We start from the raw sequence: 27404 nt of genomic DNA on the forward strand, positions 1-27404 counted from the left end.
AATTGGTCAGAGAACACTTGAACGGTTTCTACCTGAAACGATATATTTTGATATGAAAAAAAATCGGCCTGAAATGTCACTTTGATGGCTAATTGTACGCTGATTTCGAATATATGTTTATGTCTTAAAATTACGAACAAAGGTGTTTTCGATTGGTGATTTGATGGTCGCAAATTGTGTTTACTGGCGACGAGTTGATGGAGCCAGTTAGGTATGTTTGTGACCATCAATTCACCAATTGATGCCTTCGGAGCTTAAAATACAAAATTGTGATCTCCAGTCTAATGTAACTAACAGAAAACAACGTCAAATATTACATTTAAAATCTGCCGTATGTCATCTGCATTGGCGCGTACATATTCATAGCATCAATAATATAGAAAAGCTGTATAAAAAAACTAAGTTTTCTCATAAAACTTTACAAAATCTGTAAATGAACTACGTACAACATGTGGTTTAGAAGGCAAGCTGAACAGCAAGACTGTAACAAGCCGGAGTTGAAGATGACATTATTTGAAAGACAATTGGAATGTAGACTCGTACTTTTACGTGATTTGTAACTTCGCAAGGTATGAAAAGCACGGTAAAATGAATTGCAAAATTGAAATATTTAAAGGAAAATGCTTTACCAAGAAACAAACAGCATTTATCTTTGATGAATTGAAGAGGGTGATATGTATTTTGAAATAAATATTCTGACCTGGGTAAAACTGAAAAACAATAGGATGTACAAGACTGAGCGACACAAAATGTAAAATGAAGATAAGCACTACAAGCAATAGATGTGAATGATTTCTACGCCCGATTTAATCTAACTACCACCAACCAAAAAAGGGAATGCTCGAACTCTTAGCTCTTAAAATCGAGGAAGGATGTCATAGGAAAGTCTGATCCTTGCAATTGTCATACAACAAAATCAAAATAAAATTTATATACTCAAAAGTCTGACACCATGGCTCGTATGTGTGTTTTAACTTTACATTATGAAACTGTTAAAACTGTTCAACCTTTTAAAAAATATAATATATTTCACATTCATCACAATAACGACAAATACTTTTTGCAAGGAGTCACAAGGGTAATCTGCACGTGTAAGCCAGTAATGCAATATGGACTACATTTGTAGAATGCAAAAAATAATAATCAATTAATCCAATAGATATACATATTTGTTTTTTACAACCTTTATCTCAATACTTAGTATACAATCGATATAAATATAGATTGAACATATATCTCTTTGTTTTCAGTTTCTAATTAACAGTGAATACATTTTTCCGTTAAAAAGTTATCGTAGTTATGTTGTTCGTAGTTACCAACGGTTTATAAACTTAAAACAAATGAATCATTTAAGATCTTGTATGGTAAAATGTAAAAAACTACAAAGTCCACAGAGACAAAACTACAATCGGAAGAGAACAAAACTATCTACAAACCACACCAAGTTGTTAATATAGAGTATGTCCGAAGAGAACCTGCAGTGAGACAACACCAAAAAGCTTTGAGTATTTCATTAAAATTACCTTATTTTAAAAATAACTGGCTGTTAAAATGTTCATAAAATAACTTCTAAAAAAGTAAATTTAAAAAGTTCTTCACATTAAAGATTCATCTTTGTAAATCCCATTTTAAAATTATAGTAGTAAAAACTTATGAAGAAAACTTCTTGATTCTTTTGATCAACTTATCCTCAACAATTGTAAATTTAACATATCCCATTTTAGTAGAACCTTTTTTTTGTAATGTATTATCTTTACTACCTTTACTATTTAAAAAAAATATTTACAGCTTTATATATTAACAGTTATACGAGTACTCGTGATCGATACGTTCTACTTATGATTTGACTTTGCAGAATTCCATGATTTTTCTGATGAAAAAAAAACAAATTTATTCTAAGATAAATTCGTTTGATGTGTACTGTCTTTTAACTCTATCAAAATACGACAAAATTTTCACACATGATTTTGGAACTGTTCCTCTGGTCTTAACTACAATCCTGTTCCCTCTCATAAATGGGAATCACGGAATTAGACTATTAAACGGGTTTGTATTTACATGAATCATAAGACAGGTGCCACTTGAGATCACGCTAATTTTTTTTCTGGGGTTCGTGTTGCTCAGTCTGCAGTTTTCTATATGTAGTGACTTTTGAACTTTTATTTGTCTGTTGGTTTTGTTTCTTTTTTAGCCATGGTATGGTCATTTTATTTTCGATATATGAGTTGCAATGACACGCTGGTATCTTTCATTCCTCTTTTAGCTTTGAACTAGCTTTCAGCAGAGACGAGTATTCTAATATCAGTGATCTGTGTAATGTATATCACTTCAATAAATTAAATGTTAATTTTCTTTTTTTCCTGTAATTTCGCAAATGCTTGTGAATTATTTTCTAATTGATAGCGTTAACGGTATTGGATGCATTACGATATGCAACACCAGTTTTTGATTGCGTTGTGTTTGTATTTGTCTCTTTTAACTGTTTAATCACGTTTTAAAAATTGCTTTGACACTTATGAATCATGGTTCGTAACTATTTGAGATAAAAGTGAATGCTGGTAAAGACGGTCGATATGTAGTACATAATTTCTAGTTGTATGATAACCATTTTTACATCCGTCAGCGAAACATCAACTGTACATCTAAGTATGTTAATTGATTGATAACTTACCTTACATCATTCAGTGTATTTCTCTTGAACTTTTAAATATTTTCTTTTCTTTTTCTTTTATTAGAGCGCTAATGATGAGGGTTCTGAAATGCACGAAATGCTTAAGTACGAATTTATAAGCCTGGTATCTTTGATGATTTTTATTGTTTTACATTGAAACCAAAATCCATCCAAAATGTCTGTAGATAGAAGATTAACATATCACATTCATGGATGACAACTTATGTAATAGCCATGCTCTTATAACAAAATGGTTCCCTTGATTGTCATAAATCAATTATAATGCACTTTAATACTTATAGTTATTGAATTAATCATTGATTATGATCTATATTCAAATAAAAGCTCAGAATGGGTTAATACTGTGTCTAGACCTGCATAACTTTCCCCTCAATAAACCTGTTCCTTGTTGATTTGTAAGACTTGTTATAACTTATATTAAATGTAATGTACCCCAGAATAGTCATTTGTCGGAATCTAAAAAAAAGGTGGTGAAAGCATTCAAGTATTGGTATTTGGTTTATTACAATTATCAGATGATCAAATACATAGGATAGTTTTTCATTGGAACACATTATTGTATCAAACGTTTTAGAAAGTAGCCACAATATATTTGTTTGAGCTAATTTATAAATGTGAAATTGAGTTGTCAAGTTGAAAAAATACTTTCTGATAACCAATCAAAGAAAAGCAAACTGGAAATCATTAAATCAAGGATGCAAAATGTATTACCAAAACGGAATTTAAAAATTCTAATTACGATTCATATTTTAATAGTTGTTCTTCTTTAATCACAAGTGCTTCAGTAATAACGACAACATGGTTACAATGTCAAAATACGCTTAGAAAACAATACCCACAACTAACTTTTAAAAGTATTTCATATATTACTATATACTTAGTATACAATGTGTAAAAATATATATTTCATAACCAAGTATTTCTTTTCTGTTTCGAACTTAGTGTAAACACACTTCGGCCTGAAAAAGCATGTCATATTTACCTTACAATGTATAGCTATGAAATTAGCATATGTGGTATGCGCAGGTCGTCTAAAAAAGCAATGTTCCGAATCAATGTTCGTAGTATAGCTTTCCTCTTTAGTAATAAATATAAAAGAAAGATGTGGTATGATTGCTAATGAGACAACTTTGCACAAAAGACCAAATTTAAAATGACACAGAAATTAACAACTATCGGTCAACGTACGGCCTTAAACAATGAGCAAAGCCCATACCGCATAGGTTTGATTTGAGGTTCAACATGTTCAAGTCGAATTGAAAATCTTATTGTGAGAATACATCATTTGACATTACAGCAGCTGCAGCGGGCCTTCTATCGCTGGAGGAGCTGGAGCTGTAATCCTTTCCTTATCACTAAATAGTGTTTGTTTTTATTGGAAAATCTAACATTAAAATAATTTGTCATATATTCGAATATGCATAAATAATCGACATAAAGAACTTTGTTTTATAATATTACCAATGAATGTTATTTAAACTGATCGGTCGGAGCTTATGTTTAATTTGCATTAGGCCAGTCTATTTGAAGATGTGTGTTATAAGAATGATTGCCATTATAATTATTATTTAATAAACCTATCAGTGTCACCAAACGCATATACAAAAGAACTGAGTGTACGATATGGAACGAATAACTGGACACTTCATTGATGAGTTTATCCAAAAACTCCTGTCTATAGCTGAACTGGTCTTAAATAAGCAAACTTCCTAAACCCCGCCCAGTCAAGTGAAATAAATCTAGTTAGGCGTGTTTTCCCGATTTTCTGATAAAAAATTATAGTTTTGATGAGGAAATCTTAGTATACTCATTTTACCTGTTATCTTACCTAGAAAAAAAATGGTCAAAACTGCATTATACACAAAATATCTGCTAATGAGGCAAATATTGTACACGGGGAAACAAAGATACTGATATAAGACATGCATTAAGATAGACCTAATCATCTTGGTAGGAAAAGAAATTCAACTTGGCCATTGCTTTTTATGTTGAATTACCATCTTTGATTATTTAATAGTTAAACCTTATACACTTGCATGAAGAATATAAACGACCATCAGATCTTTTAGAGAACACTGAATTACTATAAAAATTGTTCAGTATGCCAGCTGTTTAACAAAATCTTCTAATAGAAAACTTAGATTTTTTTAAATCCCTTGTCTCATAAATCCAATGTAACGTGTGTATCAACTGAGGATTTTGCTATACTTTATACCACTTCTTACTGAATGTTTTACTAGACAAAAATTTCTATAAATGTGGCTTTGCTTTATATTTGTCCATCCTCAACTTAAAAAGATTAAGATCAGCAGTTAAGATCTCCAAGAATTTCCCCAAAATGAACCATCTGTTAAAGGTAATAATTGTTTTTCGGTGTTTAAAATGATATTCTAGTGCATTAAACGGCAAACAAAAATCCATGAATATTAAAATTCAATACTTAATGAAATGGATACAAATAGAATAACTATTTGTGTAAATGAGTATATAGACATCAATAACAAGGGCGGCAAGACTAGGTCAGAAGTCAACAGCATTTCAAGGGGATATTCATAGCCGCTGCCTGTCAACAATGCCACGAATAGGTTAACAATATTGGTGAATGAATATCTTAAGTGAATACAATAACACAAAAACAAATTTTGTTCATGATTTATTGATGTACATTTTCAATCGTCAAACATATTAAAAATTGAATAATTCAGCATACGAAAATTTTTGAAAGATGTTGTCTCCGTGACAGATTAATGACTATGTGATCATTAAATACATTAGGTTTAATATAACAGCACATACATCATTTTACTATTCATCATCCTATTTGCAAGGCTAATTTCATTACTTGTCCGATTTTCAAATAAAATTTCATTGATCATACATTAGAAAATGACAAACGATAGACTTTTAACTCTTTAAAACAATTTGCCTTTGTCTGTTTATAATTGAAATAAACAAAACAACGGCTATCTTTTACTGATACGACCAAAAGCATATACACTGCTGAAAAATTCACAATTTGTCATAATCGTACATTGTTTTTAATTTCGGATAGTTCGTGAAGCTCTATTTTTTAGGATTCCTGAGTTATGATCAACACGATTAAATTTGAAAATCAAAGGAAGTGAACTGAGATGATTTTTCTACACAAATCACTTTGTCATAGTTACTACATGTAGTCGTTTGTTTTTGTCTGATTTTGAATCTAACGTATGTCTTATATATAGACACTCGTAACTATGACATTTAAAACCGCGATAAAGTAGATGTTTCAGGTTTGAGCGTTTCTAGTAAAGATTATCCCTTTACAAGAATTCGACAAAATTGACCTCACAAGACGTCGACAAAATTGACCTTACAAGAATTCAAATTGTGATGAAAAAATCGGCCACAACTTATACTTGGTCAAGTAATTTGTTTAAACGATTCGAGAGCCTATATAAGGATAAATGCTGCACCAGCTAGAGCATACTGAACAGATATATCTTGTTAAGGAGGGGTATTTGCGAAAAATACCAGTCGAGAGAATGTAAAATTTCATGAGCCGTAAGGCGAGGGAAATTCATTCTCAAGACTGGTATTTTTCGCAAATACCCCTCAAGAACATGCTATATCTGTTTAATTACACCGAAGGTTAACGTTCAAAACACATTGATGATCGTGACGTTACAAGCGTCCAGTCGGATAGAGTATTTTTTGGCATGCCACAAAACCAGGTTCAACCCACCATGTTTTCCTTTTAAAATGTCCTGTAGCAAGTCAGGAATATGGCCATTGTTATATTATAGTTCGTTTCTGTGTGTGTTACAATTTAACGTTGCGTCGTTTGTTTTCTCTTATTTTTTAGTGTAAATTGACATTGCGATAAGACGTGTCACGGTACTTGTCTATCCCAAATTCTTGTATTTGGTTTTGATGTTATATTTGTTATTCTCGTGGGATTTTGTCTGATGCTTGGTCCGTTTCTGTTTGTGTTACATTGAAGTGTTGTGTCGTTGTTCTCCTTTTATATTTATGCGTTTCCCTCAGTTTTAGTTTGTTACCCCGATTTTGTTTTTTGTCCATGGATTTATGATTTTGAACAGCGGTATACTACTGTTGCCTTTATTTTTGGCAAATACCACGGCAGAGAGGGTAAAAAAAGGCATATCCTTTTTGCAAATACCCCGGCGGCGTTAAAATATGAACGATATTCATTTGATAACAGTAAATTGGTGAAAAATACACTGGCTATCAACCAATCAAAACCCAGGATTCTTACATAAGGTGTAATTACTCTATATTCCAAACATACTAGTAAAGGAACGTAAGTTATATATGTACTTTAAATTAACGCAAATATCATTGATCGAGAATTTTTACCCACTTTATGATATTTAATACATTCGATCAAAGAACGAATCAATTCAAAATGAAGTAGTTTTATCTCGTATATGGTCTGAGACCACAATTGTCGTCCCTTGATTTTCGTTGTTCACGAATATAGTCCCTAGTGTTGACAGTGGGTTACTTGCCAATAAGTTTTATACCCCTTCCAAATTTATTTCTCCATGTTTAATGCCTCAAATTGCAAGAAGGGGATGAAATTACACTGTAAAAATTGGGTCCCAAATTTTAAAGGAAAGTAGTGATTTGGTCCACCTGAAAAAAAGGTCAGAAATTAGCACTTCGGAAGCTGTCAAAAGATTTCAAGACGCCCTAAACATAAAAGTGTCCATATTTCGAGTTACAGCCGATTAAGCTTTCTATAATTTTGATATGATTTGTCCCAAAAGTAGTCCAACACACTGTAAAAATTTCATTGAGAAAGCGCAGGTGGGATTTTTAAAATTTTCATTCATGTTCTAAAAGAAATGCACTAAGAAATAATCGTGGTCTCGGACCATATGAAAGTACATAGAAATAATTTATCAGACATAAAACGCTTCCCCGTTTTTATAGTTTTTGACCAACGGAAGTTTTTCAGTTATTTTGATAAATGAGAAGCAGAGATACCGGAGGAACAGTCAAACTCATAAATCGAAAATTACCTGAAAACGCCATGGATATACGTGAAAAAGACAAACAAACAAACAATAGTACCTAAGAAACACCATAGAAAACTAAAGACAGAGTGAAACGAACCCCATTAAAAACATGTCACATAGTAGGTTGGTCGAATCGGAGTGTTTTTTTGAAAAATAAAAAATAAAATTTTAATTGTCGCATTTCATTTTTGTTTAAAAAAATATGATTAAAAAGGGTTTCATCTGCAGTAAAATGCACCTAATGTCTGTTTATATGTGTAGGACTCGGAGGTGCGATGTGGACGCTGAAGTGCGATGGTCACGCTGAAGTGCGATGGTCCACGCCGAAGTACGATGATCCCTTCGCTGAAGTGCGATGGTTTTGTGTATGACGTTTGAATAATATGACGTTTTCAAAATACAACATGGATTCGCAGGCAAGAGAATATGGTTTAAAGATGAAGGTTTCATGCTAACAAAGAAAAGTAAGGAAATAAGAAACAAACAAACAATTCAAGTCTCGAACAGTTTTAAGCATTACATGTTGAGGTTAACAAAAATATGTTTAAACATTTAAGGCAGCAAAGCGGCTGAAAGATGAACTTGGTCACCAAATGGGCTAACCAGTATTCTGAATTATGCCGCAGACTTTTTGTAAGATGAATATATTATACTAATCTAAATATTAATCTTAATTTATCTTACGGTAAGCGTCACGTGATGTTATGTGGGCAATTAAAAAAAAATAAAAATATCATAGTATATAGCAATGTTTCAATGATTTTATAATGTTGTTTTATTCCCGAGATATTTTTGTTTTGTTTTGAAAGAACACCGTCGCTCTTGTTTGTTTTTATGGTTTCAGTCTAAAACGTGTCAGACAGAAATTCACCTGACTAAACCCTACGTGTACTTCCCAATTTAGCATCCTCATCTTTGTTTTTTGTGAAATAATTGACAAGCTTCGCTATTAGTAAAGTATACATTGACTTGTTGGTATTTTTACTTCGTGGATACTGTTCCGACATTCAAGGTACAACATGTATATATAAATTGAAGAAGAATGTGAGCAATTACTAAGTTTTATCATAATATTTAAGTAAATGAGTAGGACACTTCTTAGTACTATTATAAAGACCTACACGCTGAATCTTTTTTTTTATTTCTCCTTTGAACACCTGATTCCATATTCTTGCGTGCTAAAAGAATACTAGGAGACTTAGAAAATTAGATTAAAACAAAAATTAAAGTCTTTGGTTTGATCTAAACAGAAGTTAAACATCTTCCAAATAAGAGGCTAGCAGCCAAATATTTATGGTGTTATTTTATTACAACAGCCCATGTGCATTTTGCTTTTACTCAAAGTCTTAAGTTGGCCATCACACTACAGCGTAACCACCATCGCAGTTCAGCGTAAATATCAACAAATTAACGTCACAATGTTACCATTGCACTTAATCTGCAAGTAATTGTCATATATGTACCCTATAGCTAAGTACAGTAGTTCAGATACAAGCCGATGGACACCACTGCAGTATCATAACAAATTTACAGTTTCATTTGTTTTGCACTTACCGATTAAACTGTATGTAGGTTGATATAATACCACATTATATCTTTATGTTTATCTATCAAATATAATATGATAACAATGTGCAAATGTTATCTTGTTCTTTAGTGACTTTAGAAGAAGTAACAGTAGTTTGTTCATGCATAGTTATAGACGTATTTATAGAAAGGTAGGCATTTGTTACTGGCATATGATTATAGAAAGAAAACTCTAAAACTTGTTATCCTATAAATTAGAATAAGAGCGAGGTCGAATGGTAGACAAGGGTATTCAATATGTATTCTGGAACATTATCATTGATAAACAAAAATCTATTCAAATATGATGAGATATTTCAACTGAATATCTTTGCCCTTTTTGCATGGGTTATATTTAATACCTTTCGCAACCAAAATTTTTTTTCAAAAATGCATGATTTCTTTCATATCTTTTATTTTTCAAAAGATTGATATGATTTAAAATTGAGTTTGAGTTTGAGTTGAAGTTAACATTCTAGTTTTAATGTGTGTCTTTTTTCGTTTCGATTTGTACTTACAATTGAAGTTTGATTCGGAATCATAACGCATATGTTAATTGATAAAGCGAAATTCATAAAAGAGTTTTTTCCCCAATTCTATGGGAAATAAAATCAGACCTTGGTGAAGGCAAAATACCTTGTCATAATTTAGTGTCTTTCAATTGTTTACCTGTATGCCAATGACACTGATACGAATACAGCTATTCCTTGTTGCAGGGAAATTGAGAGATATATTACTTTAATTGGTTATCAAAGGTACCAGGATTATAATTTAGTACGCCAGATGCGCGTTCCGTCTACATAAGACTCATCAGTGACGCTCATATCAAAATATTTATAAAGCCAAACAATTACAAAGTTGAAGAGCATTGAGGATCCAAAATTCCAAAAAGTTGTGCCAAATATGGCTAAGGAAATCTATGCCTGGAATAAGAAAATCCTTAGTTTTTCGAAAAATTTAAACTTTTGTTTACAAAAAAAAAAAATGACCACACTACTGATATTCATGTCAACACCGAAGTGTTGACTACTGGGCTGGTGATACCCTCGGGGACGAAACGTCCACCAGCAGTGGCATCGACCCTGTGGTGTAAATAGTTATCAAAGGTACCAGGATTATAATTTAGTACGCCAGACGCGCGTTTCGTCTACATAAGACTCATCACTGACGCTCATATCAAAATATTTATAAAGCCAAACAATTTAAACTGATCAAACAGTTTTTTTCATTATTATTTGAACATAGATAATTGCTTTCTGAAGATAGTGTCATGAATTTCGGAGAATGCAATGTATAAGAATAAATGGTCAATATTCTAAACATTTTTTAATGATCTAATACCCTGAAATTGTAGAAAAAACGTGCCCGTTCGTCTAGCTGTCGTTTTACCATGATCAATTTATCTCCAGATTGCAACTTAAAACATTTGTTTAAGTTAACGGCTAAAAGACCTATGTTCAACATAGGAAAACATGTAAAATGATTTTTGTTCAAATTATTTAGATACTCTTTTTCGAAGAAGTACCAAAATAAGGAAAATGACAAAGATACTGAACTTAGAGGAAAATCAATTTGGAAAGTCAATAATCACATGACAAAATGAAATAACAAAACGCATCAAAAACGAATGGACAAGAACTGTCATATTCCTTACTTGGTACAGGCATTTTCAAATGTAGAAAATGGCGGATTAAACCTGGTTTTATTGAGCTAACCCTCTCACTTCGATGACAGTCTCATCAAATTCCGTTATATTTACATTGATGCGTTAACTAAACGGATACAATAAATAAAATAGTCAAAATATGGGTACATCAGTCTCATCGTATAACAATTTTAAAAGGAACAATTTTACAGAACACAAAAACATCTACTATCTACAAACACATTCATATATTACACAGTTGTGGTAGAAATAGCTCTGTTTACTTTTCAAACTATCAATTATATTTGAAGAATCATTTAATCTTTTCACTGTATACTATGTTTATTTGATCAATGGTACAATTACGATCAGATATAAGTATTACCAACCTGTAAAGATAATTGCAGTGATGAAGATTTACATGTGGTAACCGTGACCGTAGCGGGTTTTAATTTTTCGGAATCGGCTAACTTCAGGCTAAGGCACGTGTTAATTTAAGGCATTACAACCCGTTCCAAATATTGTCACATATTGATATGGTTGAGCGGGGTTAATGAATTGTTATTAAAAGTTAACAAATGACGCGTGTCAAATAAAATGAATATAAGAATTCGTTAATATTGTTAAACCGTATGAAGTAAAACCTTCAATATATACCTGATTAAAAACAATATTTGCCAAAATAATTTTAGTGGATCTGCTTTTTTATATTTCTACTATAATTTTAAACACATATATATAGGTCCGGTGTCGGCCTTTTTATCTTCAAAAAACACATACAAGCACATCATCATAAAGATGAAAATTAAATTATCGAGAGAAAAATAGGGACATGTACTATTGCTGGTTTGACGTTTTGCTTTATAATACTTTATGCAAATGTATAACCATATGTCATTTATATTGTATTTAAACTGTATATTTATCACATGTAGCTAATTTCTAACCGAAACTTGTCGTAGATATTGGATCCGTTTATCCGTTATAACATGTATTCGTAAATGATGTTAATGATGTTTTGGATGCTAAGTGAGATATTTCTTAAAATTCTATATTTAACAATAAATCAAATCGAAGATACGAAGTTTAAGGTTTTGAATGCCAGACATTCAATTTCTTTACAAAAGACTTATTAGTAATCTTCTAATAAAGCGTGAGACAAAACACTTAATATATTGTACAAAGTATCATCTGAATGTTTATGGTTCCCAAGTATATAAAATTCTAAAACGACATGGACAAAACAATCTCTGCTAAATTGGAACCGGAAATACTTACGAGATATTTAAACTTGATCGGTGACAATCAAACAACGCCATGGCAAAAACAAGCAACAAAAACAAAGTTTTGGAAACACAACATACAATAATAATGACTGAAGAACACGAATCTTATCATGAACCGAGTAACATAAGTGCTCCGAATTGGTGAACATATCCTGTGGTATATGTGCCATCCGTCGTTTTACTCGTGTTAGTTCTAACTCTGTGATCAGACTTATTATGTAGGCCACGTTCGAGGAAAAGATAAAAGGATTTTTGTTAAAATAATTGGAACATATTTGCCGTCATCTGTAAAAATAGATATTTATTTAAAAATAAATACATACTGACAAAGGAACAATATGATATTGCTGTCTTTTGAATGAAATCCCAACCACTTATTGTTGTGTACAAGTTATTATTTTGTACAAATTATAATGTGTTCAAAAAATTTGTACAACCTATAATTTGTACAGCAATTTTGTACTAATTATATTTTGTATAAACTGATAGCTTGTACACAACATATACATAGCTAAATAATGAAATGAGCTGAAATCATCTAAACGGTACACACTTTATTTCTTAGTTTAGGAGTTGACTATTATATAATATTATTTTCTATTTAAAAAGACATGCATACAAATAATATCACAAATGGAAATATAAAATACACTTCACTTTAACATAGAAAGACCAGTAGTTTTTTAAAATGGTAAAATAGGATAAACCGTATTTCAGTGTAGAATATTTACTTTAAAATACAACTCTTTGTAAAAGAGATCAGTCATTAACAAACGTTTCAACCGTATCGTACGGAGCCCTGTTGGTCTCACACAGATTATAAAGTGTCTTTTTAAGTCCTGCGCTGAAGATGTGTAAAGTCTAGCGCTGGAGATGTAAAGTCTAGCGCTTGAGATGTAAAGTCTAGCGCTGGAGATGTAAAGTCCAGCGCTGAAGATGTAAAGTCTAGCGCTTGAGATGTAAAATCCAGCGCTTGAGATCTAAAGTCTAGGGCTTGAGATGTAAAGTCAAGCGTTGAAGATGTAAAGTCTAGCGCTGGGGATGTAAAGTCCAGCACTGGAGATGTGTAAAATCTAGCGCTGGAGATGTGTAAAATCTAGCGCTGGAGATATGCAAAGTCTAGCGCTGGAGATGTAAAGTCAAGCGCTGGAGATGTAAAGTTAAGCGCTGGAGATGTAACGTCAAGCGCTGGAGATATGCAAAGTCTAGCGCTGGAGATGTAAAGTCAAGCGCTGGAGATTTAAAGTCTTGCGCTGAAGATGTAAAGTCAAGCGCTGGAGATGTAAAGTCAAACGTTGGAGATGCAAAGTCTAGCGCTGGAGATGTAAAGTCAAGCGCTGGTGATTTAAAGTCTTGCGCTGAAGATGTAAAGTCAAGCGCTGGAGATGTAAAGTCAAGCGTTGGAGATGTAAAGTCAAGCGCTGGAGATGTAAAGTCAAGCGCTGGAGATGTAAAGTCAAGCACTGGAGATGTAAAATCTCGACCATCGAGGCCGGCAAACTATAACCTCGGTGAAAAAAATTTACGTGGGTGAAGATTTCATCGGGAAGCCGAACGTAAGACCCGTGCGGTCACCGCGGGTTTCTCGACCATCGAATGCCGGCAAAGTATACCTTGGAAAAAGAAAAAAATTACTACCGCGGGTTTCGAGGAGAAACTACACCTTTGGTAAAAAAATATTACATGGTGAAAAATTTTCATCGGGTAGCCGCACGTAAGAATATTGCAGGTCTCTCGATGACAATGGCACCGTCAACGAAGGCAGGCATTGTATACCCTCGTAAGCTGCCTCTTGACGATGCACGTTCTAACCCTAACCCTAAACCCTAACCCATCACCGTCGACCTCGATGGTCGAGATTTTACATCTCCAGCGCTGGACTTTACATCTCCAGCGCTGGATTTTACATCTCCAGCGCTGGACTTTACATCTCCAGCGCTGGACTTTACATCTCCAGCGCTTGACTTTACATCTTCAGCGCTAGACTTTACATCTCCAGCGCTTGATTTTACATCTCCAGCGCTAGACTTTGCATATCTCCAGCGCTTGACTTTACATCTCCAGCGCTTAACTTTACATCTCCAGCGCTTGACTTTACATCTCCAGCGCTAGACTTTGCATATCTCCAGCGCTAGATTTTACACATCTCATAAGTTGTATAATAAAACTATCTATTTAGTTATAAAAAACATATGCATAATTTTTGTTTAATTTGAGATTTTTTATGACTTTAATTTCATATTTTGGGAGCATATTATAATTTGTTTAAACTAAAGTTATGTCATTCAACCGGATAATGCAAGAGACTTAGCAAACTGATTGCATTTTTTTTCTTCACTCTTATAAAACATACTGTTTGTAATTATATTTTAAATGTTCATGGATCTCTTAAACAAAATATAGTTGAACGAATAATGTTCATAATGTTGAATAGGCAATCTAAATCAATAGCAATGCCTTTAAAAAAAATCGACATATTCTGTGGAATATATAGTCTACCTAATGTTCTAATTCTTGTAGACATGCACGTTTTACTATTACGCTTTAATTGTGCTTACAATTAGAATTATTCTTACAAAATTGCATTTGTAAAACTGGTCATCATATATGTAATATGCATGCAGTTGGTTTTCCAAGATTATACTATTATATCGTAATTATCACTTTTCAATACATAATTTTTTATTTTCCCTTCAATTTGAAATATTATCAAGTGATAAACATTTCCATAATTATCTTTTGTCATTGCTTATATTGGATAAAGAAGTGTGAATAGTTTCTACTCTTTCTCTAATGTATGTTTACATAATTTAAGTTTTGCAGAAATTGTAACCATGTTATTTTCCATTTAAGCTCCGCAAAGAGACTCGACATGGGTTAAAGTGTTATTCAAAGTTATAGGTAAAATTTAAAAAAAAACATACTGCCAACGCCAATGTAAAACAGAAAACAACAGTATACAAAACAAAACACAGAAAGCAAACTCAAGACTGAGCAACATTAACCAGGAGTGATTTCCTTTTCTCAGGAAAAGTAAACATATTCTTTTTCGTCGTGTTGCTCCTACAAGGTATGTGAAAAGTTACATCAAGTAATTCATAATCACCCAACAGTGAATTGGTAATTGACTCTCATCTAAGCTTAGAAATAACACATTCATAAACCTCTGGTCATGTAAATTTTCTCAACCAGAATCATTACTGAAAACAGAAATATATCTTGCACGACAAAGGGTAGACAAGTCTCTTTCACGAACCCTTTAATATACTAGAGGTGATATCAGGTGCTTTTTAAAAGTTAATTAATATATTTAGAGGTCGGTCATTTAAAGACGAATCAACCGTATCATATACGTTGACGTATCCGCATCTGCAGACATACAAAAAAAGAGTATGTGATCCCGAGCTTTAATTTTATGTACTTTCAATAATGCAAATGGGCGAAACTATTCACACTTCTTTATCCAATATAAGCAATGACAAAAGATAATTATGGAAATGTTTATCACTTGAAAATATCTCAAATTGAATGGAAAATATAAAATTATGTATTTAAAAGTGATAATTACGATATAATAGTATAATCTTGGAAAACCAACTGCATGCATATTACATATCTGATGACCAGTTTTACAAATGCAATTTTGTAAGAATAATTCTAATTGTAAGCACAATTAAAGCGTAATAGTAAAACGTGCATGTCTACAAGAATTAGAACATTAGGTAGACGATATATTCCACAGAATATGTCGATTTTTTTAAAGGCATTGCTATTGATTTAGATTGCCTATTCAACATTATGAACATTATTCGTTCAACTATATTTTGTTTAAGAGATCCATGAACATTTAAAATATAATGACAAACAGTATGTTTTATAAGAGTGAAAACAATGCAATCAGTTTGCTAAGTCTCTTGCATTATCCGGTTGAATGACATAACTTTAGTTTAAACAAATTATATAATGCTCCCAAAATATGAAATTAAAGTCATAAGAAATCTCAAATTAAAAAAAAATATGCATATGTTTTTTATAACTAAATAGATAGTTTTATTATACAACTTATGTACATATACTTTTTTCTGAGGAAAATTCTTTAAGTTGTCCACATTTAGAAGAAATTTTCTCATTTTTAATTGCTTCCTTCCAGGAAGCAATTGTAGACGATTGTATTCGTTCCAGGAAGCAATTGGCTGACACAATTTCCGTATGCATAGTGACCTGAGCGTAACCCTCCTCGTAAACATCCGGTGATCGCAATACGCATGGATCTGTCATTAAAATAAAAAATTATCTGATTGTACATGTTAAACACGTGCTCAATACCCATGCTTTTTTTTATTTGTTTACTATAAGGTGATAATCGGTAAACTTAAGCTTCAAAACACGGTATTTAATGAGCAGCCATATTTGTTAAATCATAACAGACAGAGAGACAAAATGTCGATTAAACGATATATTTGCGTAAAAAATGATAAATTTGTGCACAGAGGACTTAGTTTAAGATATATACATGCATTGGTTCAAGAATTGGATAAACATTATTTTTCACCACACACTCGTTTCATATGACTTTAATCCCAATACTAAAGGAGTAGGTCCGGTAAGGCCCCTTTTTGGCCCAAAAATATAACAGTTTTACAAAATTGTTAAAATGTAAACTTGTAGTTATTTATTGGACAGATGAATGTTTCTGCTACATAAATATGGGCTGTTTTTGACAATACAATGCACATATATCGGGTTGTAGCACCATTAAGTCATGCTAAATTACTGAAATCTTCAAAATTCTATCATTTTAGTTAAATTTTAGACGGTTTCCGTGTAAAACGATAGTGGCCGCATTCGTGTTCATCCTTAATATTGCAATGTAAGTTGTATTTTATGATAATACATAACATATATACAGGTTGTGGATGAACACGGATGCGGCCACTTTCTTTTTTGACAAAACCAATCTGAAAAGTGACGTTTTTTGGCATATTTGAGAGATTTTTCATATTTGAGCTTGAATCGGATCGTTTTTAATGACTTAATCAGTTAAAATCTTTCACATAAACTAATTGAATCAAGTGAAATAGACACTTAAGTGTTTAAAAAGTGGTCAAAATCTTTCGTCAGATGAAACTGAAATTTGAGGCCAAAATGAGTCCTTACCGGACCTACTCCTTTGATACAAGATTACTTTATCAGACGATTTAAAAGCAACATTATGTAAAAAGTGTTTTATATCCAAAAAACTATAAATTATGATTCACCTGTAAATTAAAAAACCTAAATTATTTCGTAGATGAAAGCTATCTGCTCAAATTATTAGTCAAAAGATACGATGGAACTCACAATAATATATATTGGGATAAAATAAAGGGGTATGCTGCAGGTTGAAAATCATTGCTTGTAGTTTCATTATAGAATAATGTGTAAACAGCGTAGGGTAGAAGACAGTGATGATGATGTAAATAAATGTTCTGATGATGCAGTGAATGTTGCTATGTCGAATGACACAACCATACTACTAACTAGTAAGGAGAAGTTAATTGGCACTGTGATAACGATGATAATACCAATTACAACACTAGTTATCATCTTAATTGGTAAGTCAATTTGACTAGATTATAAGTTCCTAGGAGAGTTGTAAAACAAAAAGATGATGAACTCAAATGCAAAGCAATTTTGACCAAGAATATGAATAAACTGCAAAACATTAACAATTCTTTTCTTAGACTTTATTTGACCTATTTCCGAGTAATGAATACACAGAAGTTGAAAAGACATGATTTGTGTATTCTTTTAAAATAGTTTGTTCTCTCTATATAAGCTCTTTTAGCTTTTATTGATACAAAATACCAACAGAATCAAACTTTAATTTCAATGAACTTTTATGTTTTTTAGGTAACCCTTTTTATCATTTTCAATCAGAGGAAGTATTTTTGGGACTATCGGATCAGTTAAAGAGTTTATCAACAAAAATGGATACTTGTACTTCATATAAGGGGGTTAAAGAGGCTTATTTCTGCACAGAACTAGAAAAACAAAACAGACAACTGAAATCCGAACTTCAAAAAGCATCAGCAGAAAAAGGTACTTGATATTTGAATTATAACCTTTAATAATAATGACCAATTACGATATAAATGCATTTAAAAAATCATATTACAAACATTATATATCGTTCCTGTGTTTAGTACTATATTATTCTGCTCGTTTTGCTGCGATTCATATACTACTCATGTTATGTTGAAAAATATCTACAATATTGTTATTTAAGCAGACTAGCAATATTTTGTTATAATTTTCTCTGTATTTACATTTTGAAAATATTCAATATTGTGACTGTTTTCACAGTTTCGAAACAGTTTGTAGAAAGTGGTCTATTGACCTGACACTACAAAAGTAAACAAAGTCTGATGAAAAACCTTTTTGTTTTAATTTGTCTCAATTTTAACTCGACATTCTCTTTCATACTTTTGAAAAAATTCTTGACAAAGTCTGACTTTGTCTTAAATCAATATTTGATTTTTCATGACAACATTTGTTTTTTACAGAATCAACATTTTCTAACAATTTCGCGACACTTACTTAACTATCAGATTTGTTTCTCTATTAGTCTCCGCCAATTCACGTCTACTATAAGTTTGTAGCGATAAGCCTTAAAAATATTTACATTTTAAGCAAGTGACTGAGCTTAACCATTTGTTTTGATTTGAAAGGTAGAGGACAATAAAAATGTGTAAAAACTAAGGAGTTATTAAATGTAGAACGTATTATGTGAAAAAAAATATTTTTGTTTACCAACAGGAACCGCATCACAAAAGGATATTTGTGTTATTCTTATTTACAGAAAATAGAATCAAACTTCGTATCCCAAAAATAGAACCATTTATGAAAAAAAATCTCAGTCTCGAAATGAGACAATATGCATATCCAGGTTTACGATATGGACTTCGCTACAGAAGAAAACGTTACCATTGCCGCCTATGAAAAATCAATTAAGCATACTGACCCATTTGTCATGTTAACATTGAAAATGATGCATGAAAAAAGAAATATGTCTACTGTATTACTATTTAATCATTAGGCAATTATTTATAATATTCAAAATCAACATTTGTAATTATATACAAACCCACATTTAAATTGGTTCCTAACAACATACTCAAGTGGATGTGGAATTTTTATTTGTTAATATTCTTAAATTCTCATATTTTTTCTTATAAAAATATTTGTATGCGCGATATTTGTTTGTGTTGTTAAAAGTGTAACTGGAAATAACAGTATAATATAACATTGAAATAAAGCAAAAGATATACATGGTCATGGTTTATAAAGCTAAGAATGGTCGCAATTCAAAATTTTCATAATATGTCAAGCGATGCAAAAAGGAATGTTGAGACATTTCAAAACAGTTTTTGAATGATTGAATTTGTCAGGAAATTGTAAGACCATATTCACAAGATTGCAAACATGTCCAGTACATTTGATAAAAAAAACTTCTACTTTTGGAGAATGTCAAATAATTGTTCAAGCAAATTGAGACACAAATTGGTCTTATGGACAACAGTAAGCCATGGTGTTGTCTGGTTATTTTCGAATTACAAGTTTGAATGTCCCTCTGGTATGTTCGCCCTTCTTTCTGTCCTCAATCTTGTTGGTTAATATTATTCATGGGCCAGGAAAACAGGTTTATAGCAGCATAATTAAACGTTTTGGTTTCAAGCGGTAGGTCGTGCATGTGTTGAAAATGCAACAATTAAATGAAGTTAAACTATATAATCAAGGTGATGACATTTTGAAAAAAAATATATCTAATGCATTTCAAGATTAAATTTTAACATAAGCCTTCAAAAGATAAAGATCTGGAATAAGTTTGGTAAAATTGTCACAAAAAAAAATTTAGATGACAAGTAAGATAACAGTCAACAGTACTTATAAATAGCTATATTATCAAATGAGAAGACATTTGTATGTTGCTTCTCTTCCTTTCGCAAAAAAGTTTTCATTATGCCTTTGTGTTCTAAAGATACCATGCATATTCGCATTTGTCACTCTTGCTTATAATATGCTTATTTATTTTTTTTTGCTTATAGTGTGAGAAAAACTAAAATAAAGGCATCTGGATATTGTTTCCGTCATCGGACGGTCTTTTTAAGTCAGACAAGACTTCCGTTTTCGACTGTTTATAAATATAGATCAATACAGTGTTTTAGCTATTTACAATCAATTCCAAGTTTACAATGAACGTCGGTCATATATCATTTAGAGATTGAATTATATGTCTTTTCATAGTATAAAGAAAAACGCGAAAATAATTGATATTAATTGAAAACGATAGAATAACAGGTTTTAAATAGGGGGAGCTAAAGAAATTGCCTGGTACACAAGTAACTATGACATATGAGACCTTTCCTGAAATGTTCCAGTTATTAAATATTTATAAAATTCACCTTACATTAGTTTCAATAAATTAAATAATACTAAATTTAGTATATACGCCAGACGAGCATTTCATCTACAAAAGACTCATCAGTGACGCTCGAATCCAAAACAGTTAAAAAGGCAAAATAAAGTACGAAGTTGAAGAGCATTGAGAACTAAAATTCTTAAAAGTTTTGCCAAATACAGCTAAGGTGATTTATGCCTGAGCAACCACGTACTAAAGGACCGCGATTTTGCAGATGTATTCTAGTGTATGGTTAAATTGTGGAAAATAAACTCATCATAGATACCAGGATTTGATTTTGTATTGACGCAAGAATTGTGTATGTACTAGTAATATATATTGTATTTGAATATTTGAATGTGAAATGTGTACATTTACATGTATTTTGTTTTTGTTTGAGTGCCTCAATAAATATAAGAACTATTATCATAGAGTAATCCTCTTTAGATGAAGAACTTGTAATTAAATGATTTTCATAAGTTCTTCCCTAACTTAAGTTTGAAAAAGTTTACAAATGCTTAATTTCACCAAAAAAAAACAGATTAAGTTCGGAATTGGGGTGCATAATTTTTATCGATCTAGAGTTGTGTCCGTTTTAGAATGTATGAAATATTAAATCTTTTGGTACCGTTCTCTAACTTTAGTTTACCTCAACCAAATGTTTTGAAACTCACACATTAATTACACATTGATTACAATCTAAAATAAACTTTAACTTCGTGACTTCTGCATCATTATTTGGAAGTTGGCTTTTGTGTTTTTGCGAGCGGGAACATATGTGGCCCATAGATAATTCCTCTGTTTATTTTGAAATAAAATATCTTCAAACGTAACCTATCAATAATGTTCTGTTTATTTATTTCACCCATTAATGCTTCTATAACTTAAAGAATCAATTTTAAATTCTTGATTTTTTAAAAGTTTCTCCTACATCCTAACGATACATATGGTATCTCCCATAATTGTGGATTGCAAATTAGTGACATAATTGTTATCAAAGGTACCAGGCTGATTATACGTCAAACGCACGTTTCGTCTTCATAAGACTCACCAGTGACCCTCATATCGAAATAGTTAGAAAGCCAAACAAGAATACAGTTAAAGAGCATTAAAGACCCAAAGTTCCAAAATATTGTGCCAAATGCGGTGATCTATGCCTAGTTATTGGTCTCAACTTTGATGGAATGGCTACTGCCTGAAAAATAACATATTTTTTGTGTAAAATAGCAAACAATCTGATATCATCTGGGATATGCAAAAACGGTCAAATAATATTTTCAAAAAGAAATCAACACAGTAAACATATAAAGATTTAAGACATTTTTAAAACCAGCATATATATTCAGCACATGAACGTTCATAATTAATATAGTAAACGCTTGGCCAAGAGAACTATCAATTGTAACTTTGCAATTATTCTCCATTGCATATACCATTGAACATAAGATAATAACAAGGAACCACTACATTTTTTCAATTATGGACCATTATTTCTGCCTAACTTTAACATGGTCATGGTGTCCATAAAATTTACAAAGTGTCAATTTAAATATTTCCTCCTCATCACTGTTGGAGCAGTTTCTGCTTAAGGAGCACACTCCTGTATAAGCATTACGAATAGTGTACATATGCAGGAGCCGAATGTTTAATTGAGGTATGTTAACACCGTAAGACGGAGCAGAATGTACTTCACTTCTGGTAAAATGGAAATTGATAATTGGAAATTTCGAATTTGATATCAACCCGTTTTTCCAACTGTTTTATGTGAAATCGTCAATCTTTCTTAATATGAAAGAAAGGTTCAATCAAGGTATGATGCAGTCCGTCTTGTATCAATAGAATACTTATTTTATCATAAAAAACTACTACATGTGTATTTTATAATGCAAATAACAACCTGCATAGGTTGTTTTTGTAAGCTGTTTCTCTTTATGAAACATTTTCAAAGATAATTATTTTTTTTTAACATATACTGGTTCCAAGTTATTATCTTTATGTTTGATCTCGTAGATACATAACTTAGGAATATCACCAGTAAATATGCATATGCATACAACTCCCATTGAAATATGTGGAAATCATAAAGTCAAGGTAGCGGTAGTACACATGTTTAGTGCAAGTTTAAACTTTAAGAAGTTCGGGGTATATAAACGTTGAAAATAAGCCGCACAGCCCGATAGTTTGACCTTTGAAAGAAATAGTGATGCATTATAACTTTCCATTATAGGATATAGTTTTTTCAAAGCTTCATAGTAAAAGTGGTACTGTTATAACCGTAAAAGGAGTTTCTATTTGAAATCACATTGTGGATATAATCAGAAATGTATCCTATATTGGGTGAAAAACAGAACATTTCATCAAATCTAGTTTATCTCAGAGATTTATAAAACTAACTCAAAAACAAAGTTTTATAAATATTTCATGAAGATTGACAAAATCCTGGGCCTTAACTACGACTACTTTGCATAAATTCACAGTGAACAGTATGCATAGTTTACTCAAAGCCATACATTCAAAATAAATTCATAATATATGCATGTTTGTAATTTCAATTGTTAAGAAGTGCTTATATTTACTCTTCGCGGTCATTGAAATTCATAGATTCTTCCTGAATATTATTGGTGGGATGTTTTTGTCCTGTCGTAAATTCAAAAGTAAGCCGTAAAACCAAAATAATTATGCTTTTTGTGACAGTCGCATAAAAAAAATACAAGCTAGAAATACAAAAATAACTCATCAAATTTTCCAATAGTATGGTTTATCCTAAAAATGTATTAAATTTTCAATATTGGTAGAAACAGCAGAATAATTTAGGAAATATGTGGCCAAAAAAAAAAAACTGAGAAAAATGCATACCCCTCTGTCATAAAACAAATAACTTGCAAATGCTATGTTTTGATTACGTTAAAGATCTTTTAATTAGAAAAGAATAACTGTGCTTGGAAGTTATGAGAAATTTAGATGTAAGCAGTCATCTCTATAAAACATTTTGTGAATTCATACATCAAAACTGGTATCTTCATACAGACAACAAATACAAATATGACTTTGTTCAAACACTTCTAGTTCATATATTAACTAACTTTTGTTAGATACATGGCAAGAGATGATACTGTTGTTACAAGATTTTTAAATTCACCATTTGAGGCAAAAATTTGGAACTTTCATTCACAAAAAGGTTTACAGCAAGATGTTAACAAGAGATATAGGCAGGATTGGATACTTGATATATTCTTCCCTGAGGTATCACCAGCCAAGTGGTCAGCACTTCGGTGTTGACATGAATAACAATTATATGGTAAATTAAGTATATTTCCTGTTGACAAACTTTCATAAATCAGGATTTTCTTATCCCAGGAATAGAGAATAGACTACCGTAGCTGTATTTGGCATAACTTTTTAAAATCTTGGTAAATAACTAATATCTGTGCATATTATCTTATATTTGAACTTTAATATGTTAATTGAACATACTTTGAGAATGTGACTATCTTCTTTTATAGATACCATTACATGTGACGATTCAGATTATAAAGAAAATGTTCCACCTAGATTTGTTTGCCTCTCTGCGACCAGTACAAACAACCTTTATAAATGCGTCTTTGGAAATAGAAGCCTATCATCTCAATTTACAGACAAAATAAATATCATCATAAGATTTAAATTATTATACCCAGAAATAGCGGATGACGGTAAAATATTTCTCGAGTTTGGTCTTACCACGTTAACTTCTAGTCGTCGAGATATCATTGTCAGAGGCCAAAGATGTATAGAGAAATCCGGATTATGTTTGTATGTATTAGATGACATATGGACAAAACTAGAAGACGTTGCATATGAACAGATGTCCGAATATGTACAAGTAGGAATAACACTTGAACTCCACCAATCAAACTTTGTTCTTCTTTCGAACAGTGCAAACATTTTCATATCAAAGACGTCAAGTAGTTTATCTATTGACAAACTATATCCAGTGTTTGGATTTTACAATACACACCTAATTAACATTTCACAAACAATTTTTTCCAAGAATGATATAAGCTTCGACGGAACTACTGTTGATCCTCACCTATTCATTTCTAAAGATAACATTACTTTATCGACTTACCAGTTGCTTAGAGAACAAAATTATTCAAGTTATTTTTGGGAAAGTGTTCTGTCGTGCATTACTATAGCAGGATTTATAGTATGTATTTATTTACGGTGGTGGGTAATGAAAAGGCGGGAAAATAATACGGACACAATTGCAAGTATCTATGAAAATTGTTATTTATATATAAGAAGATTAGGAATGAGTACCAATGAGTCAACTCTCCATTTCAATCATCATTTTTAAAAGTGAATTAATTAGTCTAGGTCAAAGTACGGTCTTCAAAACGGGGCATTGATTCAAACCGAATAGCCATCTATAGACCAGTTAGCTGCAAATAAACAATTGCCGTGTTATTTTTATACTAATAATTAAATTTGTCTCGTAATGTTATAAAAAATAACGATACACAGCTACATTATACTGCATATCAACAACAATTTAAAAGATTTCCATGTGCCCACCTTGTTTCTATAATATCCGTTAAAGACAAAAAATTTGAAAAGTAAACACAATATTTATTTGGCTTAGATATAAACAAATACAGAGAAAACAATATCAGTTTAGCTAAAATAAAAATAAGATAGATTAAATAGGAAGATGAGTAATGGGTGGCAATTAGAAGTTATGAACTATAGGTCACTGTACGTATGGCTGAGTTGCAGTCTTAGCTCTAGCACAATAACACTATTTCATAATTCAAATAATGAAAAGAAAAAAAACACTACTTAAAATAAAGGTTTCGTTAATTGCAGATGATACTTTGGCATAGATTGTCATATATATTTGATTCTCCATCATGTCGAATGTTAAAATTTGCAATATATTGTTGATTCGTCACTGACATATATAAAGATTTCATGAATAGTTGGGTTTTTTTGTAATAGTTTAAGTAGTTCACACTTGTTCCGAATCATAATGATCTCCTTACTGAACATATGTTTTATACATTGAATCTTCCCCATCAAAATTATGGCTTTATGAAAATAATAAAGACTCGAAAAGGTTCACAACTAATTTGATGAACATAAATGATTCACACTGAAATGATGTTTAGATCAGGCTGTATGCAATTGATAAACACCTAATTCCATTTAAATTCGAATAGTACATATATATATGTTCCATCGCAGGGTACCGCAATTGTTTTGTATAAATCTAAAGAGTAATGTCTGAAGAATATTTTAAGAGGTGTTAGACTTTTTAAAAAGTGTCCAAAAGGGGTTAAAAGGGGTATTATTTAAGAGTATATCAAAATCTTTATTTAACCCATATAAACAGAAAAAAGAAAATATTACCAAGTATTCGGTACTATTTCTCTTATCAAATTGACCAAATCATATTTTATCAATACGGAGGCTAATTTTTATTTAATTTTTAAATCGTACAGGACCAAGAAAAAAAGGGGGAGGGTAGTATCCAAAATTCATGATTTTGAATGAAACAAAGCATACATACTAGTTTTCTTGTTAAAAAAGGTATATTTTTTTTACATTGAAACATAGAGCATCAAGTAACTTAAGGCAGTTGAACAAAATTCAAAGGTAAGAAAGGAAAAAAAGATGGAATCAATGACAAACACAAACATAAGCATTGTACATCACAGTCATTAAAAAATACACATAGTACTAAAAAAATAAAAGAACTGTCAGGGTTTCAAGATCTATATTAAAGTTCTTTTAACAACAGAATCTCTACATTTTAAGTTCATGAAGAAGGTCAATCCATAGAATCATCTTCATTTTCGTCAACACTATCTACCGAATTATCATCACCATCATCTTCACAATCTTCGTCTTCATCGTCAGCCATATCAACGATTTGATTATTCTTGTAGCTACAAGTATTCGTACATTTGCAGCCATCTGTACAGGATAAACCTTGTCAAACGTATGAACTTCGTTTAGTGGCACAACCAGCTTTACATGAACAGCTTATCAGTAGCAATAAAGCATCTAACACTGGCGGTTGGTCTAGCCAATTGATGCTGATCAAAACGTTCTTAACAATCTAACCATGGTTGATTGGCGATGGAACAGTGTTGTTTTGAAGAGCAGATTTCCAAATCTTTGCCTGAAAGTTGGCTCGTTTGATGTGCTTTAACATTGCATCTTTTGTTGGGGCAGTAGATGATAATTGCACATTTATTAATCTGCATTTGGAATAATAATATTAGAACTGATATAATTATGAAAATAGCAGGCCAATACTTCCACATCAGTGTTAGACGATTTTATACCAATGGAATCGTAACCTTTGTCAGCTACGTGTTTTGCACGAAGAAACATCTTTGTGTCGGCTTCTTCCTGTATGCTCAGAAGCTCAATGCAATCTATACTTGTCACTATTTCATTTTCAACATATATTTTGTGGCACATACTTCCAAAAGATACAAATAAACTGGGACTTTTATACTTATAGTATTAGTCTTAGTCTACCAACTGACAACAATTTATTCAATTGCCGAGGATTGTTTTGATCTAGAAATTGTCGTAATGATTTGACCTCCCAAGGACTAATTTTTTTAAGGATATTGTGGGATACTGATCAGTGACAAAATCAATGCGGGGAGTTCTTTCTGAAACTAAAAGGGTGTTTTGTTAAACAACAATTGCCAAATCAGAAAAAAAGTACTTGGTATCCTAGTAAAGGATTGAATAA

At 31.6% G+C, this 27404-nt stretch overlaps 1 protein-coding gene across 2 annotated transcripts; it reads left to right on the plus strand.

Annotated features, from left to right (window-relative positions):
* Positions 1–17618: 17618 nt before the first annotated feature.
* On the plus strand, positions 17619–25608 carry LOC139518392 (uncharacterized). 2 transcript variants are annotated; one of them, XM_071309945.1, is made up of 3 exons: positions 17619–17807; positions 18106–18294; positions 24157–25608. In XM_071309945.1, exons 1-3 carry the CDS (start codon positions 17630–17632, stop codon positions 24987–24989), a joined length of 1200 nt encoding a protein of 399 aa, XP_071166046.1. In that variant the 5' UTR covers positions 17619–17629; the 3' UTR covers positions 24990–25608. The 2 variants fall into 2 exon arrangements, with proteins under 2 accessions (XP_071166046.1, XP_071166047.1); XM_071309946.1 differs by lacking the exon at positions 18106–18294.
* The last annotated feature ends 1796 nt before the right edge of the window (positions 25609–27404 follow it).

Source organism: Mytilus edulis, chromosome 4 (assembly GCF_963676685.1).
Source record: "Mytilus edulis chromosome 4, xbMytEdul2.2, whole genome shotgun sequence".
Lineage (NCBI taxonomy): Eukaryota > Metazoa > Mollusca > Bivalvia > Mytilida > Mytilidae > Mytilus > Mytilus edulis.